We start from the raw sequence: 25,890 nt of genomic DNA on the forward strand, positions 1-25,890 counted from the left end.
GGTGCAACAAGATTTAAGCTATAAAGGAGGCGGCTGGGGTGGAGGAGATGAAGCTTTACTGGCAGCAGCATGGTACATCAGCATTAATGCAAGCAGGGATTAGTGAGAAGTATGTCATACTTAAATGGACCGCTGTGTTGGCACTTGAATGTTTGCATAATGTGCAGTAAATCTTTGCTGCTGCAAAAATAAACATATCACACTAGTATCTTGACACATTTCAAGTTAAAGAAATATTGCAACTTCTTCAATTTGTAAATTGCAGCAGGCCATATTGTGATTTAATCTAATTTGTATCTAATTTGATAGCGATTACTGATCCGATACCAGTGTGAACTTTCTGGACTGACTGTGCAGACGATTATTTTAGACCTATATGTGACTCAGAACATGACTCAACAAATAGAATCATAACGTTCAGCATCTCTGTGACCCTAAGGTTGTTTTGCTGCTGATTACTAAGTTTTACTTCTAAATATTAAAATAAAAAACCGCATCACAGGCTCTCTCTAACTCCATTATGCTCTATTTGGACAGGCATGTGGTTATGGAACAGCCTGCAACTGGCTGACAGACCCTCACAAAGGGAAAACAATATGGCGGTTAGCATTCAAGTTAGCATTCAAGCTAGTGGTAATAAATGATCGTAATTCAATTAAAATGGATAAAAAGATGTTCAATGTCACATTAACTGGTGTGGATCTAATAATTAAAGTCCCCAAAAGTCATGTTACTTCTAGGTTCACTGAAAATGCTGCTACAAGGGATTCAAAGGCATCTATAGCATCAATGGGAAGGTACAATGGCTCGCTTCAAGAGGAATAACAAGTACGGGGCAGCGATGTATGTTTCAAATGTTATTTAACTTTTGATAAACCGTGTCTCTTCTTGTCTTGTACGACAGCAACGGTCTGGAAGACATTTTAACAATCACATTAAAAGAAAAACTGTCACGCAGCCACCCTTCTTTTCTGCTGCAGTGGGTCGTTTGTTTCTTCTACACTGCTCTAAAACTGGTAGCTCTGCATGCAGTGTTTCCAGCAGTGAAGAAGAATTGATTTCTGGTTTCCGGAACAGCCCTCAGACAAAATATCAAACTTCCTAAACCACAGCATTTCTCATTTCCAGAAAAGTTTTCCGTATCATAAACGGTCCATTCCTCCAACCCCCTCTTTCACAGTCTCCTCCTTCTTTCAGACAGCATTAGTCAACTTCAGAGCATGGCCATCCTCTGCCAGGAATTATTAATCAACTGCTCAGTCAGAGCTCTTGTTCCTTTCCCACAAGGATTTACACAAAGCACCATAATGACCCAAAGTCAAGGTTTTCTCTCCTCTTTTCTCTTTCACACTTTGAGAGCAGTGTGGGTTTGATTCATGTGTCTGGTCTGCCAGTCTGTTGACCTGTGACCTGTTTATCCAGGCTGTATTTACTTGTGTTTTCAGGCCTCCTTTGCACACAAGTATGAGAGAGAGAGGGAGAGAGAGAGGTAGCACACAAAGACAGTGGTGTTGAAATGGAGAAATGAGGAAATGATAACGCTTGTCTGGCAGGCTTTTTTTTTTTTCAACAGACAGCCCTGTAGCATCTCCACAGCACGACACGTCTCAAACACGACAGAAGTCGGCACAATGTGAAACACACTTCCTCTTATCAGCCATAGCCAATCATGAGACCAGAGAAATTCATAGAAAACAGGGAGAAGGCAGTGAAAGACAAAGAACGACGGAATGAGAGGCACAACTGAACACACAGGCCTTTCTCCGCTCCTGCGTCACGGCACCTTCTGTGAATACCCCTCTGTTTGTGTCTGTGTGTGTGTTTACTCTGAGTAATACTCAGTCTATTATCAAAACATTTTCCCCCCCATCAGCCAGTAGCATTTGCACTGATAAAAAACATTCAATTCTCACCTTTAAACACAAAAGTAGGGCTGAGTGATATAGACGGAATAATCCACATTTGGTAGTTTTTAGTTGAATGAAGACACTGATTTATAAACTTTTTATGTTTCAATAAAGATCAAACTAATAATAATGAAACACTGTCAAAAAGCTGATGCATGGAAAAATTGAAAACGCCTTGGAAAAATGTATCCCTCTGGTGCTCTTCAGCACAGGAATCCAACTTAAAAATACAAAATAATAGTTAAAATAAATAGTTAGCTCATTCTATCTAAACTGAAGCCTACCATTACTTTACGAAAGTCATACCCCAGCTGTGATCAGCTGGTAGCCAGTCTCACCTCCTCCACCCCAGCCGCCTCCTTTATAGCTTAAAGCCTGTTGCATATTCAGATTCATGCTACTATGGATTAATTGCTTCGGAAATAATTTTATTGTTTTCAATACACATGGTCTTATTTATGGAATTATTTATTGCTTGAATTTGTTGAAAAATATATAAGATTAACCCAAGAATAATCGCATATTGAATCGCAATCGCAATATTGTGGGAAAAAAAAATCACAATTAGATTTTTTTTGCAAATCGTTCAGCCTTACTCCTTTTCAACCTGAGCCCTTATCAGTACCACTATATATCTTGTTCTATTGGTCATCTCGAGCAATAGAACAGCAATAGAATAGATCTCGAGCATGAAAGTTAAAAATGTCATGATTCCATCTGTTATTTTTTTTTATACTGCAGAGAAAAAACAGTGAGGTTGATTAGGAGAAGAGCGAAAATGTCCTCTCAGCCAAGAGAAGTTTAGAGTGTGGCTCCTTGCTCTTGTTTTAATAAAGATGTGTGGCCGAGGTCTGATTAAACTGCTGCTTTTCTACAGGAACATCCAAGCTTATGGCTACCAGCTTAAAGTACAACCCCTCCAAACTTAACATGGCATGACATTTTATTTACATCTGCCTAACAGTTAACCTTGCAAAGCAGATGGACTCGCCTGTTTCTGTGTTTCTCACTGGTGAATCCATCTTGCAAAGCTCCCATCTGTACCATTTGGGCCTGGTTAAAAAGTGACAGGACCAATCAGCATCGAGGGGCAGTACTTTCGGGCACAGCAGAGTCATGACATAAGCAAGCAGCGAAAAGAGGCTGGTGCAATTACAGTGGAAGAGATTAGCGTGGATGTTGCTAAAGTGCCAGTTTTATCAGAACTTGATGACACTTCTTCATTAAAAGAAGAACAAAGAACAGCAGTGAGTTGTTTTCTTTTCAAAAACGACAAAGGTCGAGTACTGACATGTCTACAGTCGCCATGGTTTGGCCATGGTCATGTTTTGTTGCTCTGATTGGCCTGTAAAGATGTGACAGACAGAACGTTCATCCAATCAACCTCAGAGTTTCTTTTTTTTTTTTTCAAAGGCTCTGTCCTTTTCCAAACGCTGTCTATCGGAGGTTTTCCAGAAGGGTGTATGGAACAAATCCATCTGGTGTGTCAGGTTACCTAACAGTCATTTTACTGAGCTGACCCTGAAGGCATCATATTATAACTATCTGTCTGCTTGTTGAGCCCGCTACTTGACTTTTACTCTACCAATTTTAGCACAGATTTGAATAGTGGACTCATATTTTTTGATTAACAGGACGTTCCACAAAGTTTGAAAGTCTGCTGATGTTAAAATATTCTGTAATGTTAAATACCAGGTGATAAGAATTATAAATTCTCCACTATTTTAAGTATTTGTGGTATAACACGTCTCATTTTCAACCAGGAGCACTGTCTGAATTGGCAACATTTGGTAAGTGGGCGAAACAGACAAGGACTGAGGCACAGGGATACCGCTTCCCCTTTTAATGGGACGTCCAGACAAAATATCTTAAAAACAGACTTCCTACATTAAAACAATCACTGTCTATTAACTGAAGTCATTGCTTATGTCAGGAATATCTCAAACTGATTTTGAACAGAGTACAGCAGAAAATCCAGCAGTCCTGGAGCCATTATAGCATATGCTGAAACAGGGTTAAAAGCAAAGGCCAAAGAAGTGAATGTTCAGCCTCCTGCTGAATGTTTTGTGACTTTAATGAGCGACATTACTCAAGGATTTTCCTCCATTCCTCTGCTTGTCGCTGGGGGACATCTGAATAGACTTTTGACCCTGTTTCTCCTTTTGTTGTCTGTTGCTGGGAGAGCTGCTCTTCGACATTATCAGAAGAAAAGGCCTAATATATGAACACCTCCTCCCAATCCTTCCGTTCCATTAATGTACGGCAGGAATCGAAGCTCAGGCCTGTCAATGAGAGGAGCTGAATCATTGATGAAGATGGAGTTTAATTCAGGCCTCTTAAAGCTCCCTATTTGACAGATCATAAAGAGTCTGACTCAGCTTTATTAAATAAGAAGGGATATAAAAATGTTGGCTAAATAAAGAGGAGAACAGTATGAGAAATGACTGGACATCCTTGCTGCTTGTGGGAAACCTTCTGCTCTCTGTCCGTCTGCCCTCTTGTCGCTTTATTGTCTTCTTATTCCCTTTGCACACTCACACAATAACAACAATGCATACAGGAGCAACAATATGATTATGTGCAGACACCCATGCAGGGACAATATGCTGCAGACAATAGCACAAGATAAAGGCATTACACGTGCATACAAAGGCGGAGCAGAGACCGTGATGAGCTAAAAGTTGATCTGCCTTTTATCATGTATGTAGGTCTGTCCGCCTCAGTTCTGCTCTGTATCTTGTCTTTCTCAGGGTCCCCGCTCCTGTGCCAAGGCCCCACAACATCCCCACCCCGCCTCAGCTCAGCCGCCCCTTTTGTTTGCCTGTCTGGAATTCAGCTCCCGTGGCTGAGGGGGCCTGAGCGAGGGACAAAACACACTTCACAGCATTAGATGGTGGCCTGAGCACTGTCCTGCACGCACACGCACACACTTCTCTTTTATGTGCACACACAGCATTGGACGGCATCCGACAAAATTCTCCTGTTCCCAAAGTAACACCAGGCTTTCGATGGGGCCCTGCATAGTATGGCAGATTATCCAGCAACACCGCCACACTGCAGAGAAGAGTGCACAACTAAACAATTGGTCCTATGTGGTGGTTACTCAGCCAGGAAGTGTTTAAGGCATCGAAAAAGACTAAATATATCAAAGGTCCTCATGCACATTATCTCACTTTGCACAGTAAAGCCCTGAACCATTAGTTCCCAGCCTCCAGAAGGGGGCTGCAGCATCCATAGCTTTCAGTCACTTGACCAGCGCAGAGGGCTGAAGGGCACAAAAGCTTAGAACAGTGGAAGCTACAATTGGCCGCTGCATGGAGCTGTGGCACCAGGCTTTTTATTCTCCATCTCTTCAAAACAACATGTTTACAACTCCAGAGAAAAAGAAATAATAATTTCATACATTTTTTGTCACTGTGGGCCCTTTTACAGCACCCAGAACACTATCTCAATCTTTAAAATCTGAAAAAAATCAAGCTAGAACCTCCCTAAAGTGATGTTAACATAACATCATATCTACAGTAGTGAAGAGTATGTCCTCTTAGACCGCTACCAGGATGAAAGTCTACAGAATAATGGACAATTTTATGTATTTACAGTGTGTTTGAGTCAATAATAATGTTTTTTGGGAAGTAAAGGAAACTCTTCGTTGCTTATGTAAAGATGATTAGCTAGCATTAGTTAGTTCATGTTATTATAATCGCTGTCAGCTGTCTGTCAGTGTTCTGACACTGAAATTATCATTAACCTCTTAAAAATCGGAGGGGCTGCTGGAGGTGACAAACATCAACTTAACACGTCACAAAGCCTGCATGGATGACTTTGGCCTGCAGTTGAACACTTAGTCTAAGGCTGTGATACACAATGCTTGGCTCTTGTGATGATTTGTGGCTCTTTTATGTCTTAATTTGAAATATTATTCCCCCAGGAAAGCCTCAAAAGGGAAACTTTGACCTCAGTAATTATCTATTGCAAGTCACAATCAGTTTGTTTCCCACACTTACACAGTAGCCTTCATTTATCAAACTTTATTGTCAGCTTTTATTTTGTCTGTATATTTCCATTGCCCTTATTTGCAGTTTTTTGCACCTTTTTCTTTTTTGCCACTTTCAATCCATTTTTACTACTTTAGCCAATTTTTTTTGCCCATTTCTGCCCCGTCACCCTATTTTTTTCTCTTTTTCACCAGTTTTCGCCCCTTTTACCCTGCATTTTTCCCCTTCTTTGCCATTAAATGCCACTTCCACCCATTTTTGCCTCTCTTTGCTGCTTTTTTGCCCATTTTCCCACCTATTTGCGGAATTTTGCCCATTTTAGTCACTTGCCTCTCAATTTTTGCAATGTTTTTACACATTTTGACCATTTTTTTCACCTGCAACAATTTTTTCTGGTCACTTCTCACCCTTTTAGCCACGTTTCACCCAATTTTGTCCATTTTACACCTACTTTGCCCATTTTCGCCAATTTTTTGCCACTTTTCAATTATGTTTATTGCTACTTTAACCCATTTTTGCTTACTTTTACAACGCCTGCAATACTGCCAGTGCTGCATGAATGATTCCTGAACAAGACCCCGAGATACTTGTTACTATTCACATAGCTATTGTTAAATACATGACTTTGAGTTCTTCAGCTATCTGCATAAAAGTGGGAGAGAAAAACAAATCAAACGCCCCTTTAGATGCACACTTGAGCAAGACAACTCTACTGGCGTGATGTTGTCTTGTCTCTTGGAAAGAGAAAATAAAATGAGAATTTGGCAATGTATGCATAACCTTTAAAAAATTAACTGTTTAATGCATTGCTATTTCTAACTAGCCCAACACTGGTCACATTTCTGGAGTTTTTTCCTGCTTTGTTTTTTTTTATGTTTGGAATAATGCAGCAATTTCAGTGGTGAAATTTTGGAACAGCTGACTTTCCTGGAAACTTGGAGCAGTTTATGTCCCCAATATACTGTCTCTTTGTGGACCAAGAGCCAACTACTAACTCAGGAAGATTTCAGGGGCAACCTTCTTAAAATTTTCTAGAAATTTCTAAGAGTGCATGTGTGAAAACAGCTCTAATGAAAGTAGAGAGCGCAGTCATGATTACAGCACAGCTCTAACTACAACACACACCCCGGGGAGAAAAGAGGGAAAAGTGGGACACAGAGCAGAGAGGGTGAAGTAAAGAGAGGAGAAAGAGAAATAAAAAAAGAGAAGTGGAGGGAGAGAAAGAAGGGCTGGGGTAATCTGAGGCAAAACACAATGTGAAGAGAGGAAACAGAGAGTATTGCTCAGAGAATTAAAGAGTCGACAGAAGCTTCTGTGTGTTTCTGGGTCCCTCTTGTAAAAACTACTTCTACTGAATATTGATGCTGTGAAAATTACAATGCAGATTATGTGCATTTCTATTAGGCTACAGAAACAAACAAATCAACATCCCTTTAGAGACAAAAGGCTGATTAATGGAACACACCTCAGTTTCAGCTCATGTTGGACCGATTCAGGCCTTTATCAAAAATAAGGACTTAATTAGCAGCTTTCTACCACACAACAATGTGTCTGCACACGACTATTCTAGATTGTACATGGCTGTGTTCAGCCACCTCCAGGTACAGTAGGAGTCCCCAGTCTCTTGCACCTTTATTTTTGGGGTCCTGGGCTGAAAAGCTCAAGAACCACTGCTTTAGCAAAGCTAACATAATCCAACTGTGTGTTTAACTCCTCTCATTAATAAGCAGAGAGTTTATATTTTTCTAACAGCTTAGAGAACAAGAACAAGACCTAGTTGTTTTTTAATGGTTTTAAATATTTTAGGTTGTACGTTATTAAGATATTTACAGCTGAATGAGATTATTTATACAGAGAGACAAAGAGACAATGTCACCTGGCAGCATGCAATGGGTCCTAAACTACAATCCTGCTGACAGGACAGGAAAGCATGCAGCCAAGCGCTGCACTATGCAGCACTCCACCACCACACTGCTGCAAAATGAAAACACTAACAAGGGTGGTCTTAGCTCTAATACTGCTTTAGATCAGTGGTTCTCAACTAGTCTAGAGTCAGGACCCTCCATGTCGACCGAATTCAAGACAATATTTCTAACAATATTCAGTCATAACAGAGTGTTTCTGATGAAAAATGCTGCAGCTTGGATTATAAATGGATGAAAACTTGAGTGAACAGAGAGAAAGAACAAAACAAACATGTTTGAAAAGTGCATCAATATAAGTGAGCATTTTATTTTACTCAATTGTCCTCAGACAGCATGGAAATTTCTCAATGAATTTCCAAATTATCTTAGGGGAAACAATTTTATATAAGGGGGAAAGAAAGACCTGAGAAAAAGACCAATATTTACTCATTATCACTGAAAACCCTAATAAATATGTAAGGATGCACTGTATGTCCACACACTTTTAAAGACTTCATGACACATTTTTTCCTTGGCACCAATTCACGACCCACTTTTGGGTCCCGACCCACCAGTTGAGAACCACTACTTTAGAGCACATCCTAGTAGGGCTGAGTGATTTGGGAAAATAATCTAATTGCAATTTTTTTTTTTTTTTTTTTTTTTTTTTTTTTACCTAATATTGCAATTTGATATGCGGTTATTTCTTAAGTTCCTCATCTCATGTATTTTCCAACAAAAACAAGCAATAACTCATTCTATACTATAGCCAACACAATATTAGATCAAACTGGGGCTGGAAAATTTTGAAAAAATATCTCATTGTGATGATTTTGACTCATTTGGCAAATTGGATATGAGCTGTTGTATTAAAGGGAATGATAATTTTAATGTAATTCTCACATTTTGAACAAGAAAAACATACAAAAATGAAGAAAGTAGGAATTTTTTTTGTACTCTTTTCTAAAAATATGCCACTAGAATAATTGCATATGTAATGCATAATGTCTCTGCTGCAAAAAACTTTGAAACTGGGATTTTGTCACAAATTTCAGGTTAAAAAAATCTTGCACGTTCTGCGAATTGAAAACTGCAGCAGGCCATATTGCAGTTTAATCTCATTTGCAATTAATTGCCCAGCCCTACAATCTAGCCTGTCATTGTTGGAACAGAAGGTAAGTAAAGATCTGAGAAAAAAAACTATAAATCTGACTAAAAGAGTTCTCACAGGAGAACAAAGCAGACACACAAACAACCCTCCGTCACCTCAGTCTGACCTCTGCTCAGACCTGTCAGCAGTTTATCAGCTGGTGATAAGACACACTGGAGGTTTATTGTGGAGTCAAGTGAGTGTAGGGTTTTTTTAGACATTCAATTTCAGTTGATTGTTTTTAGCCTTTTGGACTTTTTCAGAGTAGGATTTCAGCCTTTTCCAGCCAGAATAAACCAGTGTTGTGAGGCCCAGTGCCTAGATTGGTGGGTATTGCTTGTGCTGGAGGAAAGTGCGCATTCCTCCTGCACAAGAATCAGTATTTAAGTGACATAGGTGGATAAATTGGTGCTCACTCTGAGTAACCTTAAAATACTTTAGTTATTAATTAAATTACTTTTGATTTTGAATAATGCACAAGGGGATATGTAAATTTGTATTTCTTTAGTTAATATGCTTTGCTTTAAGTATCTATTTGAATAGTGTTTCCTTTTGTTCTCAGTTGAGCTGCATTTTCTCTCACCTGCTGCAGGTGGTGTGAGATTGATCACACCTGCAGTCAGTGTGGCTGTGATTTGAGCTGCAGGTAACAGAGCATATAAGGTGTGTGCAATTAGCAGTCTGGTTTGATGTGTGTCACAGTTGAGATGAGGCTATGAGGAGAGCCTTTTCCCCTATGTTGGACTAATTTTTTCTGATTTTTTTCCTCTGCAGGGGACAATTTTAAAGTATTTGTTGTTTTTGTGATCGGCAAATAAATGTTCTTCTCTGCTTATGAATCCTTCACCTGGTTGTAATTTTTATCTCCCACTCACACTGCCTGACATCCAAAAGTATGACAATCAGTTCTAGGAAAATGCTGTAAAAGTGTCAAAAAAAGCAGAGGTGAACTGAGATAACACACATTTCCCTCCTTAAACTGTAAATTCATTAACAAAGAAATTAATCTCTTTAAAACTTAAATAAATACACTTAAATAAATAGAGGTTCATATTAACATTTACATTAAAAAATGTATGAAAATCTACCAGTCCACCCTTACTACTAGTGTTTTTTTTTTTTTTTCAATTTATTTCCATATTAAAATGTACAAAAATGTAACACCAGTAATTGACATATCAATGCACATGTTCCTAGCTCTTTTAACCTACCTTTTTTACATTTCACCAAGCTTTTCTTCTGGGAGGCACCAAAGTTTCTTGTAATCCTGTTTTTGTTTATCTGTTTTTGCTGTTTTGTTTTGGGGTTTTACTCCTTTTTTCTTTATTTTGAGCGCTGGATTTTCTCCCCCATCAGCCTGAAGTTAAACGTGTTTTGAGAATGACCTCGACTCAACCAAGCTGGTATAAATTCCACCCAATGCCGGGTTGTGAAAACGTTATCCCTCTTTACTTTTAGCTGACTTAGATTACGGACTGTGTGTAGTCACACAGAAATGTTTAAGCTGTTATTGTCTGGTATTTCACAATGATACAACGTCCTCATAGGGCTAAACTTTCTCCAAACAGACTGGACTGTACTACTAGAGATGTTTGCTACTCTTTTAAAAGTGTGAAACAACTGTGGCTGCTTTGAAAGGGACTAGAGGGTCAAAAGAGGCCCCTAATCGGATCACTGGAGGATTGTGATGTTGGATTACAGCTGGAACTGATACTAAGAATCAGAAATGAGTTTTTGAAAGCAGAATTTGAGGAACTAAAAGCCTCTTATGTGTTTATAATTATATCAAGAAAAGACTGTTTTGAGTCGATCAGAACAGCAGAGTGATGAAACCGTGTTCATCTCCAGTATCAAGGCCATGTCTCTAACAATCACACAGAGCCAGACACCATCAATAACCAAACTCTCTCTTATCAATGGAGTCAAACCACAGTCTGGACTGGTCAGCTAATGAGCTGAATATCCATCAATAGGAAAGCTGTGTGGGAATATGTTTGTGTTGCAGTATCGACCCTGATGACGATAGGGTGTGTATGTGCTGCAGTAAAAGTACGATAAAGAAGCTAACAAGGCCAGAGTTGAACAAAGACAGACTTATAGGACATGTGAGAACAGAACTATCACATAAGGCCGAAGTATCTGTGAATGAGAGAGAGCAGACTGAAAGAGACCTGGAGCCAAAGACAGACAACATCTAAGACAAAAAAACTGTGAGAGCAACTGCAACTTTCTACACACAGATCAGTCTTTTGGCTTTTTCTCAGTCTGGGTTTGTTCTTTGGTGGTCTCACACAGCCGACGAATCCGTGCCAGAGCTGAAATGGGGTCAGATGAAGCCATGTTGATTATACATGCAGTGTGTTGTTCCGAGTCCTGTAAACTAATCGACTTGGGCAGCACTAAGCCTGGGATGCAGCAGCTTTGTCCCTGAAACAAAAGTGCCAAGGGGGAATTTGTTTTGCTGGATCATTCGCACCAGAAGAGAACTGAGATTAAAACAGTGAAATCTCAGGAAAAAAGAAATGATTTTACTTTAAAAGGCAGTTAAGGTGTAAAAACTGAAGGATAGAGGTGGCCAGGATACATTTTTTTTGTGGGAGAATATTTTGAGTTAGGTTCTAATGATAACTGAATTATGAATGGTATGATATCCATGGGGAAATGTTATCATTAATACTGGTAACCATCTCAACTCTACAAGGGACCTATGGACACCTTACATAAAAGCACAACAAAACAGAATGTGATGTGAAGCAGAACTAACAGACCTACTCCAGCTGAAGTCTTCATTTATTCTCATTCCTTGAACTTAAAAGTGTGCTTTAAAAATTGGCACATTGGCAAATTAGATATAAGCAAAAATCCTCAATCCCTGCTGTTTCTGCAGTGGACTATTAACAACCTTGCCTGAAAACAACTTTATAGAAATAGTAAATCTTTATGCTGATGCTCATAAAGAGGCATTAGTTTCAGTCTGTTTCATAACCAGCTAAAATTTTCTCTTCTTCTAAAACTCAGCATTTACAGTAGATACACTGTTTGTTTGAGGATTCTGCAAAACACTTAGACAGAGAGCATGGGAGAACTGTCCAAAAAAAGAGAGATTAATACAAGACTTAAAAGTTCAATATAATGTAAAGTTGTGAAGATGTCACTGTATAGATCTACTCAGTCTTTATACTGGCTTAATCTCAACATACAGACTCCATCATTCAACTAACAAACATCTGAAAAGTCCAAGGCAGCAAGCTTATTTGTATATATCTATATATATATATATCTATATATATATATATATATATATATAGATATATACACGTGTATGTATTGTAAAAATATGCATGTTGTTCTTTGAGCAAACATAATCTCTGTATTTGTAACTGAATTACAAGAAAATAGATTTTATTTGTGATACCACACAAAAAGGATGTCTTGTCTGAAATTATTCAACTGCTGCCACATCGGAGTTACAGAGAAATCATCAAGCGTTCCCAGAGGCATACTGCAAATATCAGACAGGGATAAGCAAGGATTTCCAAAGAGTTCAGAGACTGATGCTGAAACCCTGCTGTGATGATTTTCCTTTATTATGAGACATGAAAATACCGCCAACAAAAAGGAAATGATGTAAGAAAGCCGCGCACAGGCCCGGGGCTATGCTCCTCGCTCAATTTTGTTTCATTAGATCACCTTCAATGAGCACATGCATCACACACAGACAAATATAAATAGCTGCAGCAGGCCAAGTTCAGACAGGAGACGGCGCTTAATCTCATTAGGGACATGCATGTAACACGTGTAGTTTATAAATGACCCCAGTGGTTGGCTAGACGAGCACACAGTGACGTCCTTGCACATTTAACCTAGTTAGTTCCAGCTGGGTTAACGTGACAAATGATGGCTATATTCTATAAGCACAAAAAAGATGTCAGTTCTAGCCATGTGTCTGAGATCTGAGTGAAATCTAGAGAGTTTAAAAGAGCCGTTTTCACTACAAGTGATGACAAAACCTGCCTTATCTTGTACAAAGTTTGTCTTAGATCTGCAGACACTGACACGTTTCCACTGCTTCACAACAACCAAAAGGTCAAAGTTCAGACTGCTGCTGTATTCATGGATCATCTGGGAGAACAACTGAAGATGCTCCCGTGCTTAATGATTGCTCCTGATGTAATGCAAACATACAAAAATACGCTTAAAACACCAAATCTATGTTTGGATCATGTTAACCATGATTAATTAAGTCAAAGAGGTTAATGAGATAAACTTGAGGAGGTAGGATAGGTAGGATAGCTGAATATTTCTTTTACTTTGTATCCTTTTTTAGTCTCTATCATTGACCTTACACAGAGAAGCACAAAAGCCCACACACATTAAATGAACTCAGATATCCAGGAACATGTCACTCACCTTCTGTAGGCTGGTTGGGTTCAGTTGGGTTTTGTCGATGATTTTAATTGCAACCTGGAAAACAAAGGGAAGAAATAATTGAATGAAATATAATGCAGACTACACAATAATAACACAATTCACCTTGTAGACATTGCAAAAATTCTGCCTCCTACAACCCCAGTGTAAAACTCAATATTATGTTTATCTAAAAAGTTGTTTTTTTATTCATGTCCTTCTAAGCTGTAATGGAATGCTCTATCTGTATTTTTGTCTCGAAAGAAACTGTGGGTGTCTTTTAAGCAAAGATGATGTACTTTAACGGCTTGTCTTGTTTGATCATCAGAACTTGAATCAATAAGATGAAAAACAGGATCAAAAAGTATGAACTGTAAAAGTAGCATCACCATTTCAATCTTCATTTTGCTGTATTCATTAAGAACCTCTTCCAGTTCCAAACTCAATTTCAATTTCAATTTGCTTTACTGGCATGAACAGACCAGTTACTGCCAAAGCAGTGTAAAAAATAAAAATGCATTAAATATTTACACATAATATAAATTTGCCTATTAAATAATTCCACAAATAATCAGTGTATAATGAAATAAATCAGATTAATTAGATAAAACAATACGACTAAAAAAATAATAGAAATCAAAATAAAGAATTAAAAAAAAGAAAGGAAATAGAAATCTGTGTGTTTGTTGGAAAGAGACTCATTCTTTGTCTTTATGAAACTGCTGAGGAATGTGCTCTGATGCATAATGCAAGATTTGGACTGAACATTTACAGCACTAACTCCACCTAGAGCTACAGCTATAGATGGCTTCAGATATTTTACGGAATCCTGTCCCTGCCTATTCTAATGTAGAATCCCAAGGAGGAATAATTTCTTGATGCAAGTATGTCCAACTCCACTATGCTAAGTGGCGATCCTTTCAGCTCTGTTGTGTTTGACCTCACACACTCATTCCCTACTCCCTATTGACTATAGTGAGCTGTCTATAGTGGACTATATAGTGGACTCATCTGCACAACACAAAAACGATTTAGGCGTGGACAATAACAATCACCCTCTCACAGCTAAAATGTGCAGCAACAACAGCTCATACACATCCATGACAACGGCAGGGGACAGAAAATAATGGTAGAATTTAGAAGAAAACTAATACTAAACTAGACGTATTTTCACAAAATAGGGTACATAAATAAAAGGTTTGGGTACTTTTTAGCAAAACAATCACAAATATTAAGTACTTCCTTAGCACAGTATTATAGATTATATTTTCTGCAAAAAAAATCCTCAAAATATTAACTACCCTATGTTCCCAAGCCCAATCCAGGTGTGGCATGCTCCTCTCATCCATCTGTCATATATCATGTACAAAAGTGTATTTCCACTCTATAATGCACGGTAGGAGCGATGGAGTGATTTTGGACACATACTGACCTTGCTACCAAAATAGGAAGCTGCTAAATATTTGTAAGTGAAACGGTGAAAACAGCAACTTTAGAGCTTTGTATATTTGGTGCACGCCCTACAACAGGCCTATTCAAATAGCGGCCCCGGGGGCCATGTGCCGCCCAGAACCAACTGCCAAGTGGACCAGACTGTGGTCATGCCAGAGACACAGAGGAAAACCTGTTTTGCAAGTTTTCATAAATTCCAACAGTATTTCAGACTGTGAATGCAACACTCTCCGTAGCCTAGCAACAGTCTACCTACAATGTACTGCGTTGTTTTGAAGCGTGGCTAGCAATGCTGACAGAAATAGCCCCAAAATACAGAGTATAAAACATTTCCTTTCCAACTGTAGCTACAACTGTCCAAATTTAGTTTTTATGCACTTTAAGATATGCCTGTGTAAGAGTAAGACGTGACCAAAATTATTATTTACAGAATTTCATTTTATTTTTTCTTTCTAATTATTTTATTTCTATTCAGGCAAAAAAAAAAAAATTCTACTACCTCATTATGTTCAAATACAGCTCTGTTGTGTTTTACGCACTTCATGTGCTTTTGTCATGTTGCCAAATTTTAAAGGGAGACTATGTAAAAAAGTGCATATTTTTTATCAGATTAATCTGTATTTGTTCGAAATTTGACATTACCAGCTGCTTACTGGGCACCGAACATGTCTGACCCGGCTACATTTCTTGATTTTAAAATTTGTCCCAGCTGAATTTGAAATTGAATAGCCCTGCCTTACAAGTATGCCTTTTGTACAAATACAGTCCAAACTATTACACTTGCTGATGGTGATATCTGATGGCAGACAGAAATGTGACTTCTGCTTAGCATTTATGCTATTTAACTTTCATGTCAAAACCTGTAAAGAGAGGGTGGAGCACAAAGCCAAGACCATTTCAGGTCTGGCTGAGATGTAAACATGTAAGAGTTAAATGATTTCCAACCTTAACATGTTGGTGTGTTACTCTGACTTTGAGAATTTTATTAGGCTAAGTATAATTTTAGTGAGACTAACTCATTTTCTGTTTTTAAAAAGTTCTGTTTTAGCTGGAGTAAAACAAAAATTCAACTGCATGTAAACATGCTGACTTGCAATAATCATAATTTAAAGTTGCACACTCAAACCACCCAGCAGTGATGACAACCAGTTTAAAACAGACAGTGTTTACAGCATGCAACAAAGAGGCATGAATCCACTGAGCAAATTGACGAGGCTTTAAGAGGCTTAACAACATGTGGTGACCCGGTCACACAACCACTGTAAACCAGTGAAACATATGAACATCTTCTTCTTTATGTGACTGAAACACCACATCTCTCACATGATTGACCCACCAGCACACACAAGGTTTCTACTAAGCAGATAGAGCAATCAGCTCGACTAATGTAGGTCAGGGTTTTACAAGAAGAAAGACTACTGTGTGCTTGAACACACAAACATACACCCACATGGCAGAGAAACATGACTGTGTTTCTTCAAAGGCTTTGAAGCAGCGACTGCGCTGTGAGAGCAGACTGTTTGGGCTGGATGTAAGCTTACAGATCTCTGTGGAACATCCCTTTAAAACTCCACCTGTTGGTTGAGTCATGGTGTGTTGGTTTATCCTGGGTCCAAGACCCCAGGATCTACAAATGAGTCTACCCCTCTGCCAAAGTCAGACTACACAAACTGCAAGATTATGACCCAATCTGGCAGATGTGGGGTTTTGGAAACGGTTGGCCCTGAAAATTGTATGGTATCCCATTCAGGGTTACACAGAGAAGGACAATCAGTATGTTTGATTTGTCTTTCAGACCTCTTTGACATTAGTGCCACTGACCACAGAGTGCCAAAGACTGTAGACATACTCCAGCAACCCGTTAAGTCAACTGCTGCAATCGTTAGCATCAAGCCAGTGTAGTATTCATCATAACGTGCACTATATACAGTATATTACAATAAATATGGAATGTTTGTTTAGTCTTTTTGCCTACTGCTGCAGCCCCGCCCTTCTTCCTTAGCCATCATCGTGTTAATGAAGATGATTGGTCAGGTACCTCTATGTAATCTGTCATGTGTTGATCGAGATACACCATGAATTTATGGCTCTGTGATCGCCTAATCTGACACTGTGACTACCATAAAGGACCAAAAGATCATGTAGTCTGCCCTTGACACTACTGTCTTATCTAACAACTCCCAGCATACACTGCTGTATGGATACTTCCAGTGTTGTTGTGACCGGTTTTTAAAGTAAACTGTTTTCTTCTGTCCCATTTCTTTGAACTCACCTCTCTGCCGGTCAGTATGTGCCGTGCCAGTTTGACTTTGGCGAAGTTGCCCTTGCCGATGGTTTTGAGCAGCCTGTAGTTTCCGATGTGTGGCTGCTCATCTGAACACAAGGCAATGGAGTTACGACATCGGGCACCAAGCGAACGGCTCGACCAGCCAGTACCCTTCTCTGAGCGGCTTGCTGACAGGGAGGTATGCTGAGGAGAGACAGAAAGAAGAAAGAAGGGATAAATCTCATGTATAAGGGCACAAACCTGTCTGATTTAGTTTGCATGTTAACATTATTTACATTATTATGCAACAATCTACAGATGAAAGGTATTATGTTTATGCCAATATCTGATATGTCAGTGTTCACATATTCAGTTTAGCTAATTTTAATACAGATAAATGTAGTCCACACATACCGTGCTGTTCCTACTACACGCTAACCACTAAGCAACCAATCAGCTTCTCATGTTTACATCCACGAAGTTCCAGAGAGGAAGGCAGTGGCCATTAGCTGAAGCTACAGTGGCCTCTAGTGGCAGGAGGTTCATTACAGGTTAAAAGAGCATGACAGACTGGGATTTCAAGCACATGTTTATAAAAAATGATAGGTAATTAGTTTAACCAACTCGTAAGTCCTGCGCCGACTAATTGGGTCAACAAATGTAACTGTTTTAGCGATTAACCCATTATCCATGAAGTCACAAAGAGGATTTTGAGAAGACCTTTCTTGGCAGTCTTTAACTACAATGACAGTAAGACTTCTGATATAAATTTCATCTTTAAAATTACCACGCAGTGTACACCATAGTCCAAATTATTATGCAAATTGGATTTTAGTGTCATAAACATTCAATTTTTTGTTTTCAGTGAAACTCATGGATGGTATTGTGTCTCGGGGCCCTACTTAAGAAGGACATTCCACATTATTAAGCAGTCCCAAAAAGGCTGCGACGTCAGCAAGGAGGGGGCGGAGTCATGTTTGGGACAGAATCATGGGGAGAGAGCTGGTAGGCCCCTTTAGGGTCCCTGAAGGTGTGAAAATGACCTTGACAAAGCATATAGAGTTTCTGACTGACTATTTTCTTCCATGGTACAAAAAGAGGAACCATGCCCTCTGTAGCAAAATTATCTTCATGCATGAAAGTACACCATCTCATGCTGCAAAGAATACCTCTGTGTCATTGGCTGCTATGTGCATAAAAGTAGAGAAACTCGTGGTGTGGCCCCCATCCTCCCCTGACCTCAACCCTATTGAGAACCTTTGGAGCATCCTCAAGCTGAAGATCTATGAGGGTGGGAGGCAGTTCACATCAAAACTGCAGCTTTGGGAGGCTATTCTGACATATTGAAAAGAAATTCAAGCAGAAACTCTCCAAAAACTCACAAGTTCAATGGATGCAAGAACTGTGGAGGTGATATCAAAGAAGGGCTCCTATGTTAACATGGAACTTGTCCTGTTAAGATGTTTTTGATTGAAATAGCTTTTGATTTCAGTAAATATGACCTCCTAATGCTGCAAATTCAACAAATAAGCATTTTCAGTTCTTTACAACCTATAAAATGTGTTGAATCTCTGTTGTGCATAATAATTTGGAACAGTGCATTTTGAGTTTTTTTATTTTTGAAAAAAAAAATTGTTTTCATCGGGAGTTTTTCAATAAAGTTTGAATTATGCTCTGATGGTTGATGACTTGAAAATTATACTGACTGTCACTTGCATCGACTATTTAGGAAAATCAGAGAAAAATATAATTTGCATAATAATTTGGAACTATGTGTATGAATATGTATGATGGTCAGTTGGTCACTATAAGCTCAAGTCACTATAAGGTCAATATAAGCTCAACTCTGTTTACCATTACCATCCATTACTGGTCAGGAATGTGAAGGAGTTCTGTATTTACATTCATACAGCATGCTCTCCACCAGCAGTAGAAAACATTTTTATAAAGACGATGAAGGGGTAAAAGAGAGATTCAGCCTCACTCCACACATTCATCAGAGTGGACAAAACAACACCTCGTGACTTGCCTCTGTTCCTTTGGTCATGTGACTACAGCCTGGCGTGTACCAGACACCCAAAGATGTACAGCGAGAGTAACCAGGCCACCTATGAATCCCACCTGACCCCTCATAGTCTGCATTCCTCTCATTCATGTACGACTGTGAGGTCAGCAGTGTTAGCCACGTGTTGTGGTGGCTGTGTGACATTAGTGTCTGCACATTGATCTACCCTCAGCAACAGCAAACTGATTTCAGACTCTTTAAGGGTAGATGTTATTTTCTGAAATTACTTATTTAATCAAATTATTTTTCTGTTTTCTTCATCTCTTTATTTTTTCAGCTATATCTAAGAATAGATATCCTCAGTCCGACCCCACCGAACCCTTCGTGTCAAGTGAGGTCTGAGGTCAAGCAGCATAACCATCAAACTCTAATCCTTCCATCTGCTCTCCTCTGAGCACTGAGAGGAAGCACAAATATCCCACGGAAACAGACCAGCTCGAACTTTTCATCTCCTGGGGAGATGACATGAGGAACAAGGATAAAAGCAAACAGGAAGTAGGACAGAGCTCCAGTCAAATACAAGGTAAACAACAAAGTAAACACAGTGATGTAAAAAGTACCTGGGCTCATGTGTGTGTAAGTAACACAGGGAGGTTTAGGACCATTATTTGGTGATGGATGAGACATGCAGGTATTACTTTACATCATGTACCAGAGACTGAGAGCAGACTCAACAATGATTCATCAAATAGGATTATATCTCATAAAAATGTCAAATCACCACAGATCTGAAACCACAAAATCACAACAACATGGACTGAGGTTGTCAATCAAACCATCAGCCAATCAAAAATTACATGCAAACCGCAACAAAGACTCAATTATTTAAATACAATGGGATATTTGCATTATGATGACAGCGTGCAGGACTATGCAGATTTTGATCATTTAAATAATACAATATTTGGTGCATGGGACTTCTATTCTAACAGCAGTGGTACTAACAGGTAGAGGCACTGTTTGATTTTTACTGTCATATCAAAGTTAAAAATTCTGGTACCCTGAAATGGATGCTGCCGTTGCCGTCTCCACCTGAAGACCGTTAGAGTCCATACCTGATGGTTTTTGTACTGAATGTGCTTATTTTCAATGCAAAATCAGTGTCACTGTAACATGACGCGACTCTTCAGAGGAAGACTGCAGAAAGCTAGCAGTTGAATCATGTCAAGGTACAACCAAAATTCCAAAAAAGTAGGGGCACTGAGTAAAAAAGATAAAATGATGTGATTTGCGAATCTCATAAATCCATATTTTATTTACTATAGAACAGAAAGCATCATATCAGATGTTGAAACTGAGACATTTGAACATTTCGTGAAGAATAATTAGCTCAGTTTGATTTTGATGGCAGCAACACATCTCAAAGAAGTAGGGACGGGGCCATGTTTACCATTGTGTAGCATCCCCTCTTTTTCAAACAACAGTCTGTGAACATCTGGGAAGTGAAGAGACCCGTTGCTGGAGTTTTGGGAGGGTATAGAATTCTTTTACTTTAGTTTCATGTTACTTTGGTGAAAAAGCCTTCAATAAAAGAAAATATCAAGCTTATGGAACTATATATTTAAGAACTTACAGCAGTGGTTTTCCCAGAATTTAATGCCCAAAGACAAATCTAAAGGCACATCATACTCATTAAAAACAGCCTCTCTATCATGTGTAACAGCATCTTTAGTTGAAGTGACAGCGCATGGTTGTGCAAATTACTACAGCACACCTCGACTTGTCTTAAAGGGGACATATTTTATCTATCTTAGACAAGTTTATATTGGTATCAGAGGTCCCCAAAACATGCCTGTGAAGTTTGTTGCTGAAAAAACACTCCAGTATTGCATTTTTGTATGTCTAAATACTCCTCTGTTTTGGCCCTGCTCAGAACGAGCTGTTTCTGTGTCTGTGGCTTTAAATGTTACTGAGCTGTCTGACTCCACCCCTCTCAGACAGGAAATGAATGTGACTTAATGAATGTGGCTCTTCTGCTGAGAGGAGGATCAGGAGAAGAGGGCAGAACTTTCCTCCAAGAGGGGAGAGCCAAACCCAATCTCGGGGCGGTGCTAACTCCCCACATGACATCATGAGGGGAGCACACATTTTCTGAAAAGTGGATAAAGAGAGGGGCTGGTGTGGATTTTTCTGCTACTTGGGGCAACTGTGGACAGGCAAGGGGCTCATATTTTTGCCAGAAAAGCCTGAAAAAGTGATTTTTGCGTAATATATCCCCTTTTAGGCACACAGCTAGTGACCACTACCTTATGGACACTACAGAGGAAAGTACAAGTCAACTTCTGTAACTTAACATTAATAAACACTGGTGAGAATCACTCTAAATCTGAGGTTGTGACACTGCCAGGTCAAAAACAGTGTCTACAGACACAGGCTCTGAATCAGTACAGAAACAAAGGCAGTGCTGTCTCTTTTCCCAATACTCCATATGCACAAGGCCTCTTAGACTGAAGACTATTTAAAGTGGCAAAAGAGGAGATAAATAAAGCTCTGAGAGAAATCGCACAACTCATGACGAGCCCTCAGTACAAGGCACGCTCTATTTCGAAACTGTGAGAACTACAAGCAAACAAGTGTACACATAGATCGGACGTCTGATAAAACCACATCACCTTGAAATGCACCCAGTGTGGTCAACACTGAGGCGGAATCACAGGATCTAATGATTTTCCTGCTCACATACACAACTGATGCCAAACATCCCCAAACTGTTCACTATCACTGCAGTTAAAGCCTTCTTTTAAAAGCCACAGAACAAGATAGAAAGCAGGTCAACATTAGTGCTAACCTGCATTTTCTCTGAGAAAACAAAAACCTTTCTTAGCATAAGAGCAGGTTACCAGATCAGTGACCCTCATTTGGATAGATTTCTATCAGCCCTGATTCAAATTGGCCGATCATACAACACTGATATAAAACTGTAGATAATTTCCTGGTAACTAAAGATGGATATATGGATATAATATTTTAAAACAGTACAACCAGCTTAAATCTTAACTCAAGAAACAATCTATTTTACTGGACATTTTTATTGTAAATGAGCAGTTATATGACCAAAAGCAATGGAGGAGCTTTCAAGGGGTTTTAAAGAGAACTATACTACCAGACTTTAGTTCATTACAGTCTCCAATCAAATCTGTTTTTCTAAGTTTATTCCCCCAGCTTCATTTTCAACTCCTCTTCCCTCCCCCTCCATATTTCCCCCCTTTTCCTCTCTCTCCTGGCTCATCCCATCCCCCCAACAAATCAATTTTCCCCTTTCCCTCTATTCTCTGCTCCACACCCGGACCCACCCTCTCTTTTGTCTTGCACCCGTATCTTCATTTTCAGCAACCTCACATCAATTTAAGCCTCATGCAGCCCCCCGTCTCCCCTCCCCCGTCCTGCAGACTCTTTACAAGGAGCCCAGTCCATCGATTCACTCCCTGCTTCTGATTACCATGCAGTTTCATTCAGGAGAAGGCCTCCCTGGTATATGTGTGTGTGTGTAGTTGGGCGAGGTGTGATGGGGTCTCTTACTGCCAGCAGACCGAGGCACACAGAGATAATTTAGGGGGGAGTGGGGGTGAAACCCCACAATATACATGTAGCCTGACATTTTGTGTTAAAGATGGATGAAGGGCTGCAGGATGGTACAGTGTGTGGGATTGTGTTGGGGGTTCTGCATCCTCAAACTGTGATTGTGCACATTCAGCAAACACGCAGCACCTTGTCCTTGCTAAGTGAATAAAACTGAATATCTGAAGCAGTCCCACCACTCTCTCTGCTCCTAAAACCTTTCTTTTGAACCCGCTGAAGGTGAAGAGTTACTGTTTTGTAATTAAAGTTGTTTCAAACCAGGGCTGGGCAATTAATCGAAAATTAGATTAAATCGCAATATGGCGTGCTGCAATTTTCAAATCACAGAAGGTGCAATAATTTCTTAACCTGAAATTTGTGTCAAAATACCAGTTTAAATTTTATTTTTGCTGCAGAGACATTATGCATTACATACCATGCAATTATTCAAGTGCCATTTTAAGAACAGTCTACAAAAAAAAACAACTTTCTTCTTATACTTTTTTCTTATAAATGACATAAAAAATTACTCCCTTTCAGACAACAATTCATATCCAATTTGCAATAAGAGTCAAAATCATCATATATAGATATTTTTCTTCAAAATTGATCAGCCCTTGTTTAATCTCATATTGTGTTGGTTATAATATAAAGCTATTTATTGCTGTTGTCTAGTAGAAACACATAAAATCAGGAACTTGAGACATAATCGCATATCAAATTGCAATATTGGGGGGAAAAAATTGCAATCATATTATTTTCCCAAATCATTCAGCCCTATTTCAAACCTGAATTTCTCCTTTCTCGTTGGAATGAAAATCTCATACTGCATGTTTTCTTTTGTAAGCTAAAAGCAATATTTGGTTTTCTAAACAAAAATGTTTAAAAAAGGATGATTCCAAACATACTATCCTTAAAATACCTGAATTTTTTTTACTGATATGAGACACAAATATTCATACAGTATATCCACACATTAATTATTTCTGTTCTGAAGATATGATAGGGATAAATGAATCATTGTGAAGCAAAAGTAACCTGATATTCTGACTGATAGAATTGCTATAACAAACACAGATTGGATTTCAATGAAGACTTGAGTGTGTTTTTATGGAAACTTTGACTTATGTGCAATTTCGTGGGCAGGAGTTTTCTTGCAAATATTATTACTTTGAGAAAATAAATAACCCAGTATGAAGTGCCTGTACTTCTACTTTTGTCACCATGACTCAGACCAATTCTGTCATATCGGCATCGCAGCAGCTGTGCGCACTCACTGAGGCAAAAATGTGGAAGCTAGCCGAGGGAAATATAAGGGAAATATAAACAAGAAAGCCAAATCCCTGGCATAAGGAGAAAATTTCTTCTTGTGCCACCTTTTTGGAATAGTAAAATGAAATAACATAACCTTAATTTCTGAAACTCTCTTTGAAACAAAATAATGTTAAGTATGGTAGCTACAGCAGTGCTCTAGTGATCTACATTGTTCTTGCATACGTCAAACATGGAAATGATTAATAGTGTTAATAATAACCCAGACATACAAGAGCAGTTTCCTGTCAGTATGGCTGTGTGACCCACGTTTTCAAAAGTGGCATTTAATGGCCTTGCTGCAGGCTAGGCAGAACATTGGTACTTAATACAAAACTACAATTACTGCCTGGCACTTACACTGACTGGCCACTTTATTAGGTACACCTTGCTAGTAACAGTTTGGACCCCCTTTTGCATTCAGATCTGCCTTAATTCTTTCTGACATAGTTTCAATAAGGTGCTTGAAACATTCCTCAGACATTTTGGTCCATACTGACATGATAGCATCACACAGTTGCTGCAGATTCGTGGACTGATAGATGCTTATCTCCCGTTCCACCACATCCCAAAGGTGCTCTGTTGGAATGAGATCTGGTGACTGAGGAAGCCACAGTGAACTCATTGTCATGTTACAGAAACCAGTTTGAGATGATCTGAGCTTTGTGACATGGTACAGTATCCTATACTGGAAGCAGCCATCAGAAAATGGGAACACAGTGGTCATAAAGGTATGGACATGGTCAGGCTATGGCGTTTGAACAAGGCTCAATTGGTACTAAGGAGCCCAAAGTGTGCCAAGAAAATATCCCCCACACCATTACACCACCAGCAGCCTGAACCGTTGATGTTTTAATTTGTTTAAGCCAAATTCTGACCCTTACATCTGAATGTTGCAGCTGAAATTGAGACTCATCAGACCAGGCAACGATTTTCTAATCTTCTATTGTCCAATCTTGGTGAGCCTGTGTGAACTGTAGCCTCAGTTTCCTGTTTTTTGCTCTTAGGAGTGGCACAGGTGTAGTCTTCTGCTGCTGAAGCCCAAATGCTTAAAGGTTCCACATGTCTCTTGCCTTTCAATCATCTCGAACCAGTCAATTATCTTCTGACATCTACCGCCATGTGATTGGCTGATAAGCTATTGGTGTTGGCAAGGTATATCTAATAAAGTGACCAGTGAGCGTATATGCCTTTGTAAGGCATCAAACTGACAGTCAGTGAAAGTAAAGACATGGGTAAAGAAAATGGGCTGTGGTGTTGTCCATGGTAATGAGATTAATAGAAATCTTAAAGGCAAAGGTTGACCATGAAGCCTGAGGACCTTGAACTACGACCTCAAAAATCTAAGTTTATCCTGGACTCATAGTGGGCTTCTGTGCAAAGTTTTAAGAAAATCATTTGAAGAGTTCTTGAAGTATCAGCTTCACAAAAATGTCCCTAGCAGACTGATGGACAAACATACTGATTGATGCGCAACACAAAACATAAGGCTTCCGATGTCATAAAGATCATCAGACAAATCTCAGTATTCGTGTCCAGGACATGTCCACAAACTACCAAACCATTACTGAAACCCAAGATTATTAAAGACTGCTTGAGTTTTATGAAGAGCAGTCGACAGGCTTTGTCAAACTTGGAGTGGATCTATCTTTGTTGACCTATGATGACACCTGAACAAACAAAATCAACAGGCAGCTTCAACTTTTAAATGTCTTGTGTGGTAGACAGACATGATGGCTTGATGTCATTTCAAAAACAAGACGTCAAACCTGTTAGCGTGAAAGCTGGTGGCTCTGACGTGAAACAATTCACCTGTCAAGAACGGCCACTTTATCGTCTCTACATCACATATCTCACATGATGAGTGCTCGGGTT

The 25,890-nt window shown here is 39.2% G+C and overlaps 1 protein-coding gene across 4 annotated transcripts in view; it reads right to left on the reverse strand.

Annotated features, from left to right (window-relative positions):
• Positions 1–25,890, reverse strand: part of mark4b (MAP/microtubule affinity-regulating kinase 4b) — a 105,212-nt gene that overhangs the window by 54,816 nt on the left and 24,506 nt on the right. For 3 of the 4 annotated variants that reach the window (XM_041810592.1, XM_041810601.1, XM_041810621.1), the window contains exons 2-3: positions 17,088–17,285; positions 13,367–13,420 (exon numbers count right to left, since the gene is read on the reverse strand). In XM_041810592.1, the coding sequence (XP_041666526.1) occupies positions 13,367–13,420; positions 17,088–17,285 (252 nt within the window). Of the gene's footprint in view, positions 1–10,167; positions 10,268–13,366; positions 13,421–17,087; positions 17,286–25,890 lie in introns of those variants that run through there. The other variant, XM_041810612.1, reaches the window with a different exon arrangement.

Source organism: Cheilinus undulatus, linkage group 2 (assembly GCF_018320785.1).
Source record: "Cheilinus undulatus linkage group 2, ASM1832078v1, whole genome shotgun sequence".
Lineage (NCBI taxonomy): Eukaryota > Metazoa > Chordata > Actinopteri > Labriformes > Labridae > Cheilinus > Cheilinus undulatus.